Here is a 20,233-nt window from a genome sequence, read left to right as displayed (position 1 = left end):
CACCTTGAAATGAAGTTCACAAATGAACTTCCTGTTGTACTGGTCTTGTGTATCTTGGAAGTATCTTGCAAGTTTTCATGCGGGTGTGTTATTTTGATTTGCATTGATTTGTCATTTCTGTTTACTTTCTCTGAATAAATGTGGTTTGTCTTGTGCTTTGTCAGGTCTTGACTTTGATACATGATACTCTTGTTTTTCATGATATGAAGTTCTGGATTATATTTATTGATTACTTTTTTTGTATGAAAAGCTACTGTAGAAATTGAAAAGCTGATGAATAGAAATTAATTCATATATTCTTCAATTTACTGCATGTCTCTTACTTTATGCTTTTGCTAAGGTAGTCTAACAGGTTTGTTGATGTTGTGTTAACTAACAGATCCCATCTATATTTTGTAAATTTCTGCTGAACAAACTCATACTGGTAGCTTGGGTGACCCAACAGGTTTTGTGATTTTAAAGAAGATCCACCCACATTTTGCTATAAATATAAAGGCAGCCCCAAACATAAACTGGTGAGCAAGACAGGGGACTTGAAGTCAACAACAATATTGACAAAACTGGTGCTTAATTACTTTTTTTTTAACACATATATAAATTACAACAAAACAGGCATAATTTTCATCCAGAGCCATGTTTTCACTGGTATTACTCTCAGGTATGGAACCTTTTTATATATTTTTAATCCTTATCTTGGTTATTTAAAAAATATATGTGGAGGGAGGGGGTCCAGCAGTTGACCACAGCAGAACACTTCTGTTTTTGCATTCATACCAAATTATTACATTTTTATGATTTGTGTGTGTGTATACTGCAATAGTAACAGGACAATCAGTCCTTTTCACATGCTCATTGTCACAAATGTGCTTATCTGATTTGTGACCTTGAGACAGTGCAGAATTGATAATTTTCCCTTTTTTATGTCATAATTTTCTCGGTTTAAAATATTTAGATTTTGATTTTCAGGTTAAATTATACTTTGGTAGGTGGTTCCCTTGCCTTTTATGTTATCAAGCTCTGGATTCATGTTTCTTGTCTTTTAGAATGAAGTTGGAATTTAAAATGTATAATTTAGAATTTAAATCATCATCAACAATGATAAAGTTTTTTTTTTTTTTTAAATATAAAAAGCCAGTGTAGAAACTGAATGGAAAGTGGCTGAACATATATATATATATATATATATATATATATATATATATATATATATATATATATATATATATATTCATATATTCTTTAAGTTGGTAAGTTAGTTATAGGTCATCTAACAGGTTTTGTGATGTTAAAGAAAATGGTCACTCCCACATTATGCATTTTGCAATAAAGAGAATACAAAATAGAGAGACAGAAAGAGAGAGAGAGAGAGAGAGAGAGAGAGAGAGAAATTGGCTAGTGAGACAGGCAACTTAATTACTTAAGTTGAGTTTTTGTCCGCAGCCATGGTTTTATTGCTACTGTTCTCAGGTATGGGACATTTTGATCCTTTTTCTTTTTCTTTTTTTTAAATCTATATCTTGGTTATTTAAAAATTTATTTGATGGGGGTTTGGATGTTTTGTTTTGTTTTTGACTCAATAGAAATAGTCAATTTGTTATTTTGTGTGAACTGAGCAAGGATATTCTATACATGTTGCAAACAAAAGTTGTTTTGTTCACATTTCATCTAAAATTTGTCCAATTGTTTCAATTTGAGCCATCTGAACAAGCCATTTTACAGTAAAATTAGAAAAGAGAGTGCTAGAGTTAGAGGGTCAAATAAAGATGGAAGAGATGTGTTTTTAGCAAATTCTTGAAGATGGCTAAGGACTCAGCTGCTCGGATTGAGTTGGTCAGGTCATTCCACCAGGAGGGAACATTTAATTTAAAAGTCTGTGAAAGTGATTTTGTGCCTCTTTGGGATGGCACAATAAAGTGACGTTCACTTGCAGAACGCAAGCTTCTAGAGGGTACATAAGTCTGAAGTAATGAATTTAGGTAAAGGGGTGGTTTTGTAGGCAAACATTAATGCTTTGAATTTTATGCAAATTAATAAACAGAGATGTGACGTGCATTCTTTTTGGCTCATTAAAAATTAATCTTGCTGCCGCGTTCTCGATTAATTGTAAAGGTTTGCTAGAACTGGTTGGAAGACCTGCCAAGAGAGCATTGAAATAGTCCAGCCTGGACAGAAAAAAAGCCATAATTCCAAGATTTTTGGCTGTTTTTGAAGAAGTTATGGTTGATGTGTCTAACTGGATGGTGAAATTGTGATGAAACGATGGGTTTGATGGAACCACAAGCAGTTCTGTCCTGACAAGGTTGAGTTGAAGGTGATGGTCTTTCATCCAGCAAGAAATGTCTGTTAGACAAGCTGAGATGCAAGCAGCTATCATCGAATCATCAGGATGGAATGAGAGGTAAAGTTGAGTGTCATCAGCATAGCAGTGATATGAAAAGCCATGTTTCTGAATGACATAACCTAGTGATGCCATATAGACAGAGAAGAGAAATGGTCCAAGAACTTAGCCCTGAGGCACCCCAGTAGTTAGATATTGCGACTTGGACACCTCACCTCTCCAAGTTACCTTGAAGGACCTATCTGATAGGTAAAACTCAAACCACTGGAGTGCGGTACCTGAGATGCCCTTTGCCAATAGGCCAATAATGTTATTTCCTACATCCAAGTTCCAGGCTATAATATGCAAAGGTCTGAACATTAATCTCTTAATTTTACAGTAGGTAGTGAAACTTACCCAAAATAAATGCTTAAACATCTAAAAAATGCACATTTTGGTGAAAGTTTTTAGACAGCTTTCAAAATGGCCGCCAGACAGTGTGAACATATGGAGACCCATATCTCAGTGTGCAATGATCTGATTGACTTGAAATTACAGGAGGTATGTGGTAACAAGGATAATAAATTATTTTTTCTTTTTATAATCTGAGATCAAAAATGGAAGTGTGCTTAATGGGTACATGAGCTTAATAGGTACGTTTACCCTATTTATATGACATAAAGTAAGGTTAAGGTTGTGTGGTTGTAGATCTAGACAAAACACTTTTTATGTCCAAGGAAGGAATGAAAAAAATAGTGGAGAGTTTTGACCTCATATTTGGATACCTTTTCACATTGTAGAAAGAGATTTTTATTTCTTGTCTTGAATGTACAGGTCATTTTGAGATTCACAGTGGTGTATAGTATAGATAAATATTTTTGGTTTGGACCAGGACCTTATACTGTTACCTATCAGGATAATTAATGGTCCATTATCACTGCCATTATAGAAATAGACTTTCATGCGCACTTCCAATGGGCCAGTGGCTGCTGTATGCGCATGTCCGTTAAATCCACAAGACCGTATGTGTCCCATTCATCATGATCGCTTTCAGAAGGGTGCTCGCAAATGCCCACTTTTTGGCCACTATGCGCCCTCGATGCGCACTTCCACATACTTCTACCCAACAGTCAAAGCGGCAGTACACCACAAAAGTGAGGATTTGGGACAGGGCCATAGAGCCTGATGATGGACATAACTGAGATAGTATCATGTGATGTGGTCATGTGATCTCAACATAAGGCAACTTTTGTGTTTTCAACAGGTTTCTTTACCCTCACACTGTGTGCCCCTCAGTATGTCTTTGTGAATGAATCCAAGACTTGGACAGAAGCTCAGAGATACTGTAGAGATAAATACACTGATCTGGCCACCACTGAAAATGAACAACAGACGATCCAGTTGATCAACACAGTGAATTCTGATTCAATAGATTTAGCCTGGATTGGACTCTATGATGATCTCAACAGTTGGAATTGGACTCTAGCGGACAGTGATTTCTTCAAGGTTGGAGAGAAAAACTTCAGGAACTGGTATAACCCAGGACCAGGGAATTCTGGAGGACAAAGCCTGTGTGTTTATATATATAATGGGTTATGGTATACTGCAAGCTGCAACTATGCATTTTATCTTACGGTCTGCTATGATGGTGAGCTGTTCTTTTAAATGCATAAGACAGTGAAAATAACTAAACCATCATTTCTCTGAACTAAATTTGATATTCATATTTTTCAGGAAGAGAAAATGCCAGTGCAACTTATGTTTTCATTTACCAGTACAGAACCTGGAGTGAAGCTCAGAGTTACTGCAGAGAACATCACACAGACCTCGTCAGTATCAGAAATGAGGTTGAAAACCAGAAGATCCAGTATTTATTACGAAGTAATAATTATTATTATTATCAAACTGTTTGGATTGGACTGTACAGAACCAGATCTTGGTCAGATCAGAGCAACTCTTCATTTACTTACTGGAGCACATGGCAACCAGATACTGCAGGATCCTGCACTGCAGTGTCATTTAGTGACTCTGGGAAATGGACTGATGAAAACTGCAATTATGCATTTCCTTTCTTTTGCCACAATGGTGAGTAGATCCTAAAGGCCGTTAGCACCAAGGCCAATATACTGTATAACAATAGCGATACAAAGACACAGCACAGCTATAAATACTATAAAGTTCACAGCACATCTATAACAATGATAAGAACGATCTCTTTGGAATCACATTTAGAATGATTTTTCCAGATGATGAATGATAAACACTTTGAGCATTGAGCATTTAAAGTGGCAGACAACATAACTGCAGTGTGCTTATAATAAACTGAATTTTATTGTGCATTAGTGTGGACACTAATATAGTTACCACAGTTATCATTCTTGGTGTGAACGGCCCTTTAATAGGTTAATAGTTCACCCAAATATTTTAATTCTGTCATCACTTATTCACCCTCATGTCATTCCAAATTTGTATACATTTCCATCTTCTATGGAATGAAATAATATTAATAATAATAATAATTATTATTATTATATTTGTATATAATAAAATACAATATAATTTTTCTTTGATGGTCTACAGAAGAAAGTAATTTATTTTGTAGCAACATGAGGGTGAATAAATGATGACAGAATTTTTTGGGTGGGTGAACATCTTTTCACTGTCATAAACATTTTCTAGCTTGGATAGTAATCCATGATATCTATCCCATTTTACCTCAATGTGATCATATTGATTTCAAGAAAGCACAGACATATAGGTTAAAGAGTCAATATAACTATTCTGGGTTTAGTATAAATATAAATCTGGGTTTCAAAGTCTAATCTCAATCAGCAAATAAACTAACTTTTGGAACTTACAAATGTAAAATAAATGTTATGATGTTAAATACACTGATCATGCGAACTCCTTTGTACAAAAAGCACATGCTTTTTGGATAATCTCAAATCATGTTTGAGAACATGATCATAAGGTTTGACACAAACTTGAGAAGTTCATGCAGTTTGATGGCTGATGTCATAAAAGTAAAAGGTTTTCATTTAATTTGTTTCTTCTGTTGACAGCATCATCCCGTCAGTATCACTTTGTGAATGAGTCTAAGAGCTGGACTGAAGCTCAGATATACTGCAGGCAGAATTATACCGATCTGGCCACCATTGATAACATGGAGGAAATGAACAGGCTGATTAACACAGTTAATGGGAGTTACTATGGTTCAGCCTGGATTGGACTGTATGATGATGTGAACAGCTGGAGATGGTCACTGGAAGACAATGATTTCTATCAGGAAGGAGAGAGAGAGTTCAGAAACTGGTATCATGAACCGGACAACAATGGTGGGAACCAGCTGTGTGTGTACATGGATAATTATGGAAAATGGTATGATTTGTCATGTGACAACTCAGTGCCTTTTGTTTGCTATGATGGTAAGGCCATTTCCTTTTTTTTTTTATAAATTAGATTTTTTTTTTTTTTCTTTTTTTTTTAGTAAGAGCTAATGCTTTTGTCATATTTCATATCTCAGGTAGAGTGAATGCCACACAGAGTTACATCTTTATCTATAACTGGAAAACCTGGTCAGAGGCTCGTAGATACTGCAGAGATCATTACACAGATCTTGTCAATGTGAGAAATCAGACTGAGAACCAGAGGATCCTTGAGACAACATGGGGATATGGAGTCTGGATCGGACTGTACAGAAGCAGGATTTGGTCAAACAGACAGAATACTACATATCAAAACTGGAGGCCACAAATTCCTGGGTTACAGGCACAACCAGATAACGGCGTTAACCATGCTTATGAACATGGATATCAGCACTGCACTGCAGTATCATTCAGATATTCAGGCCGATGGACAGATGAGATCTGTGTATCCAGCATGCCTTTCTTCTGCTATAGCAGTAAGTTCAGTTGCTTTGTTAGATGCCATTTTTTGACAGGAATGAGAAAGAGTTTAAACACCTTTCTTTAACATGAAAGATTTAATTTGGACAAATATACAACATATTTAACCTGTTTTATATCAATCCTTTGTAATTGTTATGCAGTCGTGAACAAAAAATAATTAACTAATTTGAACAATGACAATTTGTTCACAATATCATGGTTTATTGGTACATCAGTGACCAGCTCATGGCAACATTTTTTCTTCTTTCTGTGCTGTAAAACAATTCACAGGAACCTGCACACAATCTTCATGCACTCGTCAGTATCACTTTGTGTCTGAGTCTAAAACCTGGACCGAAGCTCAGAGATACTGCAGACAGAATTACACTGATCTGGCCACCATTGATAACATGGAGGAAATGAAAAGGCTGATTAAAACAGTACATGTCACTTACTATGGCAAAGCTTGGATTGGTCTGTATGATGATATGAGCAGCTGGAGATGGTCTCTGGATAATACAGCATTAGGGGGAGATTTTAAAAGCTGGTTTGTTCAGCAACAAGTGAATTCAGGTGGACAGAGTCTGTGTGTGTACATGTCATATTATCAGGGAACATGGAGTGAAGCCTTTTGCTCCTATAGATATCCCTTTGTTTGCTATGATGGTGAGAAATGCTGTTGGACTCTTAAAGAATTAGAATAAAATATTTATGATTACATGATATATCACATATTTAAATTGCTTCCCACAGGAAGAGTGAATGCTAGTACAAGTTATGTGTATGTTTACCAGTCCAAAACCTGGACTGAAGCTCAGAGTTACTGCAGAGAACATCACACAGACCTCGTCAGTATCAGGAATGAGATTGAAAACTACAGGGTTCAGTCATTAATTGCATATTACTCAGTTGCTTGGATTGGACTGTACAGAACCAGATCTTGGTCAAATCAGAGCAACTCTTCATTCAGTAACTGGAGGACAGGACAGCCAGATAATGCTGGAAACAGTGAATACTGCACTGCAGTGTCATTTAGTGACTCTGGAAGCTGGACAGATGAAAACTGCAACACTGCATTACCTTTCATTTGCTACAGTGGTAAGTAGATCTCTAGCCCGAAAAATAAACAAATAACTTGTATTTTTTAAACAGTGAGACAAAGTAACAAATAACAATAGGATATATTAGAACATCACAAAATAAAGGGACTGATAAAATAAAGGTGTGACTTGATCGAATATGTATCTTTTCTATCATTACATTTTTCTCTGCCCTGACAGCATCAGCATCATCCCGTCAGTATCACTTTGTGAATGAGTCTAAGAGCTGGACTGAAGCTCAGAGATACTGCAGACAGAATTACACTGATCTGGTCACCATTGAGAACATGGAGGAAATGAACAGACTGATTAACACAGTTAATGGGAGTTACAATGGTTCAGCCTGGATTGGACTGTATGATGATGTGAACAGCTGGAGATGGTCACTGGAAGACAATGATTTCTATCAGGAAGGAGAGAGAGATTTCATAAACTTTTATCATGAACCAAACAACAATGTTGGGAATGAACTGTGTGTTTACATGGATTATAATGGAAAATGGTTTGATTATTCATGTGACAGTTCTTACCCATTTGTCTGCTATGATGGTAAGACATTCCAATTTAATTTTTATAAATTTTTATATATACATATTGAGTTTCCTTTCAGTAAAACACTAGTTGCTAAGTCAAAGCCTCAACAAACATTACCTTCATTGTAGTAAAATCTCTGGAAGATGTCTTGGCTTAGTTGGCCTGGATCAAAAACCTAATGTACCACCCAGAAACATAAAGTTTATTGAGTGTTATCTTTTATCTTAGGTAGAGAAAACACCACTCAGAAATATGTTGTGGTATATGAGTATAGGACCTGGATTGGAGCTCAAAGCTACTGCAGAGAGAAATACACAGACCTGGCCAGTGTGAGGAATGAGACAGAGCGTCAACAGATACTGAGCATTACACATAGTTATGGATATTATTATGGATATACTATATGGATTGGTCTGCACAGAAACAGACTGTGGTCAGATCAGAGCGGCTCTTCATTCACATATTGGCTTCCATCGACTCAAAATGTTGCTGCACAACCAGATAATGGTGTAAATGTCCCAGGACTGTATGGATCGGAACACTGCACAGCTGTGTCTTTACCGCATTTTGGCCAGTGGACAGATGAGAACTGCTTTGCCAGTTTGCCTTTCTTCTGTTACAGTGGTGAGAAAATTACCTTCTGTAATGAAATAAAAGAATAAACATCAGGTTGTTATGCACAAAAACAAGAAAATGTGGATGTAAATGTGGATTCTGTAAAATAAAAAGAAACAAAAGTCTTCATAATAAGTGTAACATATGATACTTATGACAAAGTTTTGCTAATGTAAGCCTTCTGTTTGTTTTTTTGCTGAATATGATGATCATCACATCAATTCACATTTTCAGATGAGTATGGTATGTTTGAGTATATACTGTATGTGATCTATTTGTTTCTGCTGATTTCAGTACATAATGCATTGTAAAAAGTTTTGAAGGTCAAAACAAAGTTTTGTTTACATGGTTTAATTGAGACTGAAACTGAACTGAAACTAAAAGATTTTTTTTTCAATGTAGCAAGTCAGCATGAAATTTTGACTTTTGACCCATAAAATCTTTAATAGTGTGGGTCTAATAATTTTTAATTTTAACACCTGACTTGTTCCATCTTTTTTTTTTTTTTTAAATGATCAGTGATGGGAATGCGAGTAGAAGTTACAAGTCTAGAAAATTTGTCAGAGTCTCAAATTGAAGAGCTTGTGATTATACAGGTAAGTAAAAGTCAGTATGAATCATTTACTTACAGTAATGAATATTTACAATGTTTTTACATAAGCATTGTAGTTTATACTTCATTTAATTTATTGTAACTACATGTCATTTTCTATAAAACATTTCATTTCAGAAGAACTCTAGGCAATAATGTGCAACAATACTTTTAAATTTGAATAATAAATAAATAAATTTGATACTTAAACAGTATGACTGATATATCAGCGCATGATAGGTTTGTGATAAAGCTCATATTTTTTCAGTTACAAGAGGAGATGATGAGGCTCGGACTTCCCAGCAATGTCACCATGAATTTGAGAGACTATCGTAAGATCAATCCCTGATGGAGGAGGACAACAATTTCAAAAAACAGTTTCCACTACAGTTTTGGGCTCAATAATAGAGCATTATATTATGACATTATGTTTTATGTTGTTCTAATGGACCTATTAAATCAGTAAAGAGGTTTGTATCCAAATTAATGTAACTTGAATTTATCATTAAAATGATTTAAAAAAAATGGTCTTACAGTACAGTACAGCTGTACATACACTATTAAAAATTGTGCCATTAAATAACAGTAATTTACTAGCAGCAGAGATGCCAGTAATGTACTGTCCATTTACAGCCCTCTACCACTAATTTACAGCTCTTCATATTTACAGCATGTTACTGTTATGCTACCATGGAAATTAACTCTGCTCCAATTGCTTCAAACAGTTCGAGTTTAAAATATTAGTATTCATACAGTATTGTTAAAAATAATAGCAGTACAATGTGACTAACCAGAATAATCAAGGTTTTTAGTATATTTTTTATTGCTACGTGGCAAACAAGTTACCAGTAGGTGCAGTAGATTCTCAGAAAACAAACAAGACCCAGCATTCATGATATGGACCCTCTTAAGGCTGTGCAATTGGGCAATTAGTTGAAAGGGGTGTGTTCAAAAAAATAGTGTCTGCCTTTGACTGTACAAACTCAAAACTATTTTGTACAAACGTTTTTGTTTCTAGGATTTAGCAATCCTGTGAATCACTAAACTAATATTTAGTTGTATGACCACAGTTTTTTAAAACTGCTTCACATCTGTGTGGCATGGAGTCAACCAACTTGTGGCACCTCTCAGCTGTTATTCCACTCCATGATTCTTTAACAACATTCCACAATTCATTCACATTTCTTGGTTTTGCTTCAGAAACAGCATTTTTGATATCACCCCACAAGTTCTCGATTGGATTAAGGTCCGGAGATTGGGCTGGCCACTCCATAACATTAATTTTGTTGGTTTGGAACCAAGACTTTGCTCGTTTACTAGTGTGTTTGGGGTCATTGTCTTGTTGAAACAACCATTTCAAGGGCATGTCCTCTTCAGCATAGGGCAACATGACCTCTTCAAGTATTTTAACATATGCAAACTGATCCATGATCCCTGGTATGCGATAAATAGGCCCAACACCATAGTAGGAGAAACATGCCCATATCATGATGCTTGCACCACCATGCTTCACTGTCTTCACTGTGTACTGTGGCTTGAATTCAGAGTTTGGGGTCGTCTCACAAACTGCCTGTGGCCCTTGGACCCAAAAGAACAATTTTACTCTCATCAGTCCACAAAATGTTCCTCCATTTCTCTTTAGGCAGTTGATGTGTTCTTTGGCAAATTGTAACCTCTTCTGCACATGCCTTTTTTAACAGAGGGACTTTATGGGGATTCTTGAAAATAGATTAGCTTCACACAGACGTCTTCTAACTGTCACAGTACTTACAGGTAACTCCAGACTGTCTTTGATCATCCTGGAGGTGATCATTGGCTGAGCCTTTGCCATTCTGGTTATTCTTGATCCATTTTGATGGTTGTCTTCCGTTTTCTTCCACGTTTCTCTGGTTTTGCTCTCCATTTTAAGGCATTGGAGATCATTTTAGCTGAACAGCCTATAAGTTTTGCACCTCTTTATAGGTTTTCCCCTCTCCAATCAACTTTTTAATCAAAGTACGCTGTTCTTCTGGACAATGTCTTGAACGACCCATTTTCCTCAGGCTTTCAAATGCATGTTTAGCAAGTGCTGGCTTCATCCTTAAATAGGGGCCACCTGATTCACACCTGTTTCTTCACAAAATTGATGACCTCAGTGATTGAATGCCACACTGCTATTTTTTTGAACACACCCCTTTCAACTAATTGCCCAATTGCAAAGCCTTAAGAGGGTCCATATCATGAATACTGGGTCTTGTTTGTTTTCTGAGAATCTACTGCACCTACTGGTAACTTGTTTGCCACGTAGCAATAAAAAATATACTAAAAACCTTGATTATTCTGGTTAGTCACATTGTACTGCTATTATTTTGAACAATACTGTATGCCGTTAGTATTGTGAACTTATATAATTTGAGTCCACTGAGAAAAAATATTTCTTAGTATAAAACTGCAAACATTTTAAATGACTAAAAACATGTCTTTAACTCAAATCGTTTCAGTTCATCATGAGCCATAGCACACATGCATGTGCTGGAGTATTTAACAAAAAGAGCATCGCTCCTTAGGCATTTGCAAAGTTACTGCCTTTAAATAAAGCAGCAGAACATCAGTGTTTGTGACTCATCATTGACTGAAGCAGACTCTACTCTCCAGCACAATGGTGACCCACAAAACTACATTAAACCAACAGATCTCTCTTGTACAAAAGTCCATTAATACAGTTCAGTTTAATATTTAATCTCCTTATCAGTTCATGACTTTGCATAACTGTTTTCTGTGAAGTTTTATATGTAAAAGAATATCAGGTGAAACGATAACATTATAACCTTATATTTTCAACTTCAACATGATCTGAATATGAAAAATATGTATATACAGTAAGATGTTGGGGGATTTTGTGTTTGTTTTGAAGTTATGCATAACAATGGTACAGAATGTTGTGTCTGTAAAATTAAATAAAGTTTAAAATTTTGAAAGGAAACTGTGGTTGTTTTGGGTCTTAACTGCAACCATAAGGATGAAAATGTTTACGATAGTGAACCTGGCACCTTCTGCTTCTCAGTTCCCTTTCAGTCGGTCACTCCGAGTCACGTCGAATTGGGATCTCGCTTAGAGAGACCAATCCACTTCGAGTGTAACTAAACGAGCCAATGCACATTGGCATGTGATTATTGCATCCAGCTGCCGCTGATTACAGCGTGAGTATAAGTAGGCAGCAGGTGCAGCGCATATTTAGCTTTTCACTACGGAGCCGAGCGGTTATATCGTTCTGCTCCTGACTTCTGCTAACGCGTGAATTCAACGAGTTGAGCACGTTCTTTGGAAGACTCTTGTGCTGGCGGTATGGCGCTACAGCGGCGGTGGTTCTTCCCGTGTCGAGTGGATTGCACACATCAGTTGGGCCTTCAGGTCAACTGGGAAAAGAGCAAACTCTCTCTGACGCAGAGGATCTCTTTTCTCGGTATGGAGTTGGATTCGGTCAACCAGACAGCACGCCTCACACAGGAACGTGCTCGGTTGCTGTTGAACTGCTTGAATACGTTCAAGAGCAGGACGGCGGTCCCACTGAAACAATTTCAGAGACTCCTGGGGCATATGGCAGCTGCAGCAGCAGTCACACCACTGGGGCTGCTTCATATGAGACCGCTTCAACACTTGCTCCATGGCCGAGTCCCGAGGTGGGCGTGGCAACACGGCACTCACCGAGTCACACCGGCCTGCCACCAAACCTTCACCCTGTGGTCAGACCTCTTGTTTCTCCGGGCAGGAGTGCCCCTGGAACAGCTCTCCAGGCATGCTGTGGTTTACAGCCTCCACCACCGGCTGGGGGGCCACGTTCGACGGGTATGCAGTGTCGAAGGTTTGAACGGGCCCCCAACTGCACTGGCACATCAATTGCCTAGAGTTGCTGGCAGTACGCCTGGCCTTGAATCGTCTCAAGAGGCGCCTACGAGGCAAGCACGTGCTCGTCCGCATGGACAATACTGCGACTGTTGCGTACATCAACCGACAAGGTGGTCTGCGCTCCCGTCGCATGTCGCAACTCGCCCGCCACCTCCTCCTCTGGAGTCAGAAGCATCTGAGGTTGCTTCGGGCCATTCACATTCCGGGCTTGCTAAACCGGGCAGCCGACGAGCTGTCACGAGCTGCGCTCCCCGGAGAGTGGAGACTCCATCCCCAGACGGTTGCGTACATCAACCGACAAGGTGGTCTGCGCTCCCGTCGCATGTCGCAACTCGCCCGCCACCTCCTCCTCTGGAGTCAGAAGCATCTGAGGTCGCTTCGGGCCATTCACATTCCGGGCTTGCTAAACCGGGCAGCCGACGAGCTGTCACGAGCTGTGCTCCCCGGAGAGTGGAGACTCCATCCCCAGACGGTCCAGCTGATTTGGAGACGTTTCGGACTCGCTCAGGTAGACCTGTTTGCTTCTCTAGAGACCTCTCATTGCCAGTTGTTTTACTCCTTGACCGAGGGAACACTCGGCATGGACGCACTGGCACACAGTTGGCCACGGGGCCTTCGCAAGTATGCGTTTTCCCCAGTGAGCCTTCTCGCACAGACACTGTGCAAGATCAGGGAGGACGAGGAGCAGGTCCTCCTCGTGACAGCCCCTCCTTGGCAGATTCCTCTGAGGAAGGATCTACTGACTCAGAGACGGGGCACCTTATGGCACCTGCGTCCAGACCTCTGGAAACTTCATGTCTGGTCCCTGGACGGGACGCGGAGGTTCTAGGTGACCTACCCCAGGAGGTAGTTGACACCATCACTTCGGCGAGAGCGCCGTCTACAAGACATGCTTACGCCTTGAAGTGGAACCTGTTCGTCGAATGGTGTTCGTCGAATGGCTCACCAAGAAGACCCCCGGAAGTGCCCGACCAGAGTCGTGCTGTCCTTCTTGCAGCAAGGGTTGGAGCGAAGGCTGTCTCCCTCCACCCTTAAATTGCATTGAGATGCTACGTTGACAGGACGCAAAGCTTCAGGACCTCAGACCAGCTCTTTGTTTGTCACGGAGGCCGGCAGAAGGGGAATTCCGTCTCTAAGGAGAGGATGGCCCACTGGATAGTGGACGCCATCACCCTGGCTTATCAGGCACAGGGTGTGCCCTGCCCGTTCAGGTTGAGAGCTCACTCTACTAGAGGTGTTGCATCCTCCTGGGCGCTGGCTCGTGGCGCCTCGCTGGCAGACATTTGTAGAGCTGCAGGCTGGGCGACCCCTAACACGTTCGCTAGATTCTATGGCCTCCGTGTGGAACCGGTTTCCTCCTCTGTTCTCACCTCAAACGGGTAGAAGCATTGAGAGGCCCCGGTTTCGGGTCGGCTTGCTAAAACTGCTCCAGAGAGTCCGTTGGTAGACCCTGTCGAGCTCCTCCGTCCCCTCGGTAGCCAGACGTGGCGGAACGTCTGGCGCCAGGCCCTCACTCGATGAATCCGTAAGAACCGGTAGAGGGCTAGGTTCCATATGTAGAGACCTAATTGGATCCCTTATGTGTGTGTAAGTCCACGGTATAGCCTCAGAGCCCGTGTTTCCCCGGCAGACTTCCTGCCATTACCCAAGAGGCTACAGTAACCTCTAATCTTCCATATTCACCTAAACGGTTGTTATATGTGTAAGTGCTTCTGAACCTCCTTCGGGAAGGTTGGGCTTCCGCAGCATTCCTGTTCTGAGTGGAACGGGTACGCTTTCCCAGTGTTATCCAGTCTTACTGAGTGGGTAGTGCCATAGCAACAGTAGCTGGTCTTCTTGTGGTGAGCCCTAACCTACGCCAAAAAGTAGGGGCACAGGAGGCTTCCACAAGACACTGGAACGGGCAGTATCCGTGGCCCTTTGGTAGGGATCCCAATTCGTCGGTCACCCGACGTGACTCGGAGTGACCGACTGAAAGGGAACGTCTCGGTTACATATGTAACCCTCGTTCCCTGAAGGAGGGAACGGAGACGTCACGTCCCGTCGCCACGGCTGCTGTACCACCGCTGAGCGGCCAGGTCACCGGCTCGGCTCCTCAGCGAAAACCTGAATATGCACTGCACCTGCTGCCTACTTATACTCACGCTGTGATCAGCGGCAGCTAGATACAATAATCGCATGCCAATATGCATTGGCTCGTTTGGCTCGTTTAGTTACATCTCTAAGCGAGATCCCAATTCGTCGGTCACCCGACGTGACGTCTCCGTTCCTTCAGGGAACGAGGGTTACATGCGTAACCGAGACGTTTTACCATTAAGGTGCTGAAGCACATGTAACTAAATATATCATGTACAAAAATAAGAAATATGGACATAAAAACAGACCTTTCCTGTTAATAATTAGAACATAGATGGCAAATGAAATAATAGTTTAGGTGAGTTATTCCTTTACTAATTATTAAGATGTAGCAAATAATTAACACAGATTTTCAAGAAAAAACAATTAAATGCAGTGTCATAATTGGATAAACATAATGCATACAAACAAAAAGAGTAGCTGTCACTACTAACTTGAGATACCGAACACCTTGACTTGAAAGCAAACGAGAGTAGACGGCAGTTAAGGTAGCAGTAAAATAAATGCAGTTAAGATGGATAAATCTCACTTGTAGTGGATCAGTCACCTACGAGATCAAAGGCAATTCACGATAATGCGCTTTGTTGCTAATAAACAGAATTTAATTTAAATTCTGTTGCTTTGAAAATAAAATATGATGAATAAGACACCAAAGTTACCAGCAATTTAATTTCCCCTTAACAACATGTTTTCCATCCATTTTTAGTTTAATAAACACATAATTTGATGTTGTTTTGGATATAGATCAAAAACAGTAGTGGTAGTATTGGGGAATATTCATAAAACCACGATAAAAAAAAAAAAATTAAGACATATTAGAAAAGAGCAAAATGTGACTGTTTTTTAAAGCAATTAGCATATCTGTGTTGTCAGCAAGTTGATTCCCTGCTTTGATGCTGGGCTCCATTTGGAAGTCTGATGTTGGAGCTGGGAATGACATCACACCCGGGCTGAACTAGTCATGGAAATGGATAAAAATCTATATAATAATTATAAATTATATATAAATATCACATATCTATAAATAAAAAAATAAAAAATTCTATATAATTATTCATATTCTGACAAAAAAATTATAACTGCTTATTTTTTATTTTGTTGAAAATCGTTACGTTTATGGCAGGGTTAAGATTAGGAGCTCAAAATGTACATAAAATACACATAATATAAAAGGATTTATAAAGATTTTATGCTTAAAAAAACTCTGCATGCATAACTAATTCCACATTCTATGCTCTCGGAATGTCCATATTATTTTAAGAGGTAAGACAAAAGACACTAATTCCAAATTCTATCAACATGATATGTGTTTACATGAGTGCAATAAATCAAAGGATTGACTATTTCTCGAGACAGCCAGAAACGCTGGCCCACGATTGGCCCAGTGCTCCCCTGTACGCCTTCCCCCCGATAGCCCTGCTTCCTCAGGTCATCAGACGGGTCAAGGAGACGAAATGCTCAGTTCTCTTGGTGGCCCCGCTCTGGAGGAACCAGGCTTGGTTCCCCGAATTAGTGCAGCTCTCAGTAGCAGCCCCGTGGCCGATTACCACTGAGACGAGATCTTCTCTCGCAGGCGAAAGGCATGATTTGGCATCTCTGGCCGAGCTGTGGAGCCTTCATGTATGGAGCTTCGAAGGTAGCTTATGCAGCTCCCAGCGAGAGTGAGTGATACCATTTTAGTGGCTAGAGCACCGTCTCCAAGACACCTTAAATGGTCAGTCTTTCGTGACTGGTGTACTGCACAAAGCCTGGACCCGGTATCTTGCGACATGTCCCATGTGATAACTTTTCTACAAGAGTTGTTGGACAACTGGTGCGCCCCTTCCACACTCAAGGTTTATGTATGGCAGATATCACAGCGAATAATTCCCTCGAAGCTTGCCATTTGATCGGCAAACACGATCTGATCATTAAGTTCTTGAAGGGTGCCAGGAGACTGAATTTACCTCGTCCTCAGACTGTGCCGATCATGGACTTGTAAGTAGTACTAAGGGCTCTACGGAGCCCTCCCTTTGAGCTGCTACATTCGGCCGATCTATGCCCTTTGTCACTGAAAAACGCTCTGCCACTGGCATCAGTTAAGCGAGTGGGTGACTTACAAGCACTATCGATCAGTGCTTCCTGTCTGGAATTTGGGACAAGTGACTGTAAAGTTGTCCTGAAGCCTAGACATGGATATGTTCCAAAGGTGCTCTCAACTCCGTGCAGAGCTCATGTTATGACCCTTCTGGCGCTTCCCGCCACAGACGGTGAGCAGGGTCCTAATGTTCTCTGCCCTGTCAGGGCACTGAAAATATATCTTGAGCGCTCCAGCCTGTTCAGACAGTCAGAGCAGCTTTTCGTTTGCTTTTGAGGTCGTTCTAAGGAGCTGCCAGTTACAAAGCAAAGACTGTCTCGCTGGATAATTGACACCATAGCCTTGGCTTATGCCTCAGAGGGCTTGCAATGCCCCATAGGTGTGGAGGCCCACTCCACCAGAGGCATGGTCTCCTCCTGGGCTTGGTCCAGTGGAATTTCTTTTGGTGAGATATGTTCGGCCGCCAGCTGGTCATCACCATCCACATTTGCTAGATTTTACAGCTTGGACATCCCTGCTCTCCAGGCACGGATTTTGTCTGCTTAAACTGCTTATTTCTCCCTGTGGTGGAAATAGCTACGTCCATGGTCCTCAGCTACCCTCAGGACTCAGTTGGCTCATGTTTACCCCCATAAACAACGCTCGTTCCCTTATCTCAGGTAACCGAGGTTATGTCAGTAACCAGAGCGTTTTCCCAGATGAACGTTAAGCAACCCAAACTCACCACATATGCAGAGGAAGAGTTTAGTTCCTTTCACACATATAGTCTTAACTGTTAAATTACTGTTAAATTACCGTTAACAGCTCATGTGTGAACTGGATCTTTTCAACACTACCGGTAAATTCCTTCTGGCAATCATCTCATTCTTATGGAGATGACGTGATTACTCTGAGCTGTTTACAAAGCTCTGCTGCTTTTTAATAGCTTTTCTATGTATATGGCGTTAGATGGACATCTTTGACCATTGCGCCTCACCGCTTTTTCAATGTGTCGTGCTTGAGACCCAGGCTTCTTTTCCATTCATCAGCTGCAAATCTGCAATTGGATCCTATTATGTGTGTCTCGTGTTTATAAGAGCAAACATTTCTGTTTGAAATGTTAATTTGGTTGAGAGTGAAAGCTGTGTTACTCTCATACATTGGTAGGTGAACTCATGAACTCGAACGTGATTTCAACAAGTTTTTTTTTTTAAATGCAGGAGGACTATCTTTTTTTCCTGCAGACCATCGCTGCATGCCGGAGTTCTGGCACGGTGCCGGAGAACTTTAACACCTGAGTACTATAATGAAATAAAAGAATAAACATCAGACTGTTACACACAAAAATGTGGATGTAAAAATTCTGTAATATAAAAAGAAACGAAAGTCTGCATAATTAATGTAACATATGATATTTATGCTAAAGTTTTGCTAATGCAAGCCTTCTGTTTTTTTTTTGTATGAACCTGATGACCATCAACCCACCTATTCAGATGAGCACGGTATTTTTAAGTACTGCATATATGCAATCTATTTGTTTCTGCTGATTTCAATACATAATGCACTGTAAAAGATTTTTGGAGGTCTTGGAGTTTTATGTTTACATGATTTAATTGAGACTGAAACAATTGTTTTTCAATGTAGCAAGTAAACATAATATTTTGAGTTTTGACTTCTAAAATCTTTTACAGTGTAGGTATAATAATTGTTAATTGTAACATCTGACCTGTACCCTCTTTTTTATATACAGAGCTCTGGCATGAAACTAGACAGCGAAGTCTGATAGGTCTAACTCAATCTGTCCTAATGACATCATTATCACATGGCACAGCTGATTGGTTCTTTCCTGTATCGGTAGCCAATAAGCTCTCTGCTCAACATTCAAATATATAACTAGTGCTTGTTGTAGCAGTTCGCAGCATCCTTCAGAAACCCTCCACCTTCCTCAGCTCCACCTGTATAGATCTGCAATGAGGTGACGCACGTATGCTATAGGGAAGGGATACTCAAATCTGGCTCGCGAGATCCACTTTCCTGCAGAGTTTAGATCAAACCTTAATCAAACACACCTGAGCATGCTAATCAGTGTCTTCAGGATCATTAGAAAATCACAGGTAGGTGAGTTTGATCAGGGTTGGAGCTAAACTCTGCAGGAAAGTGGATCTCGCGAGCTAGATTTGAGTATCACTACTATAGTTTTTTTTTTCATGTATGTTATATTTGCAGCAGCAGTATTTCTTACATGCTCACAGCAGCATTTTGTGGGTATACTGGCAGTAGCAAGTCTCGGTACTTGCTCTGCCGCAGCAGCAGCGTAGCAGATGTAAGGGAAACAGTTCAATTTACCTCAAAGGGAATCATTTATGATTTTATAGGGAATTTTAACAAAATCACTGTTTTGCGGCTGATCACTTTGTCGGCCAGCGATTCATTGAATGAGCCGTATAACATCAACTCTGCACTGGACATTAAAATCCAAAATATAGTGAAAATAATATTAAATAGCACAGTAACAAGATCGGCAGTTTAAGACATTAACTTGTAAGCACAAAACACAAATCTAAGACATGTAAACTAATCTAAGACATGAACACACTCATTCACACAAGTTGCAGAAAGAGAGAAAGTGAGGAAAGGATGAGTTTAAGGGAATGAAAATGTGAAATCCCAAGTTTATAGCAATATGTGCAATTGCATAGACCTAAACAAGCATCAATCACTTAATTAACCCTCGCAGTGAGTTTCTCAATGAGGCTAAAATTTATATTAAATGCACCAGTTCAGCCTGGAAGTTTGTACTTGCGTTGCCTTTGTGTTAAGGGATTCCCTTCTGTTGTAGTCTTTGCAGAAAGGGGGTTTACCAAGTTGCTGATTGGCTGGAAGTTCAGTAGTCATTGAAGTGATGTCTTGGGAAGCCAATGGTTGGGTGTTGGCTAACGAATGGTTTTGGAGTCAGTTGCTGGTTGAAGTTTGAAGCAGGTGCAGTCGGAGCTGGACTTTGCGGCAAACAACATAACGAAACTCTCAACAGAAAGAAATTAAAGTAAAAGAATAAAAGGATATAACGAGACTAGCTGTTTTTTATTCTCATCGTGGTGTTAAGTAGCAGCT

The 20,233-nt window shown here is 40.0% G+C and overlaps 1 protein-coding gene across 1 annotated transcript; it reads left to right on the top strand.

Moving 5' to 3' along the window:
- The first annotated feature begins 528 nt into the window (after positions 1-528).
- LOC131528922 (macrophage mannose receptor 1-like) lies at positions 529-9,824 on the top strand. Its single transcript, XM_058758391.1, has 11 exons — positions 529-658; positions 3,582-3,965; positions 4,052-4,402; positions 5,380-5,742; positions 5,841-6,218; positions 6,496-6,870; positions 6,958-7,302; positions 7,485-7,853; positions 8,067-8,462; positions 8,688-9,049; positions 9,314-9,824. The coding sequence occupies exons 1-10, from the start codon at positions 634-636 to the stop codon at positions 8,762-8,764; spliced, it is 3,063 nt and encodes a 1,020-aa protein (XP_058614374.1). The 5' UTR covers positions 529-633; the 3' UTR covers positions 8,765-9,049; positions 9,314-9,824.
- Positions 9,825-20,233: the final 10,409 nt, after the last annotated feature.

Source organism: Onychostoma macrolepis, chromosome 21 (genome assembly GCF_012432095.1).
Source record: "Onychostoma macrolepis isolate SWU-2019 chromosome 21, ASM1243209v1, whole genome shotgun sequence".
NCBI classification, from domain to species: Eukaryota; Metazoa; Chordata; class Actinopteri; order Cypriniformes; family Cyprinidae; genus Onychostoma; species Onychostoma macrolepis.
The sequence above is the reverse complement of the archived record's forward strand: the minus strand, read 5'-3'. Positions and strand labels throughout refer to the sequence as shown.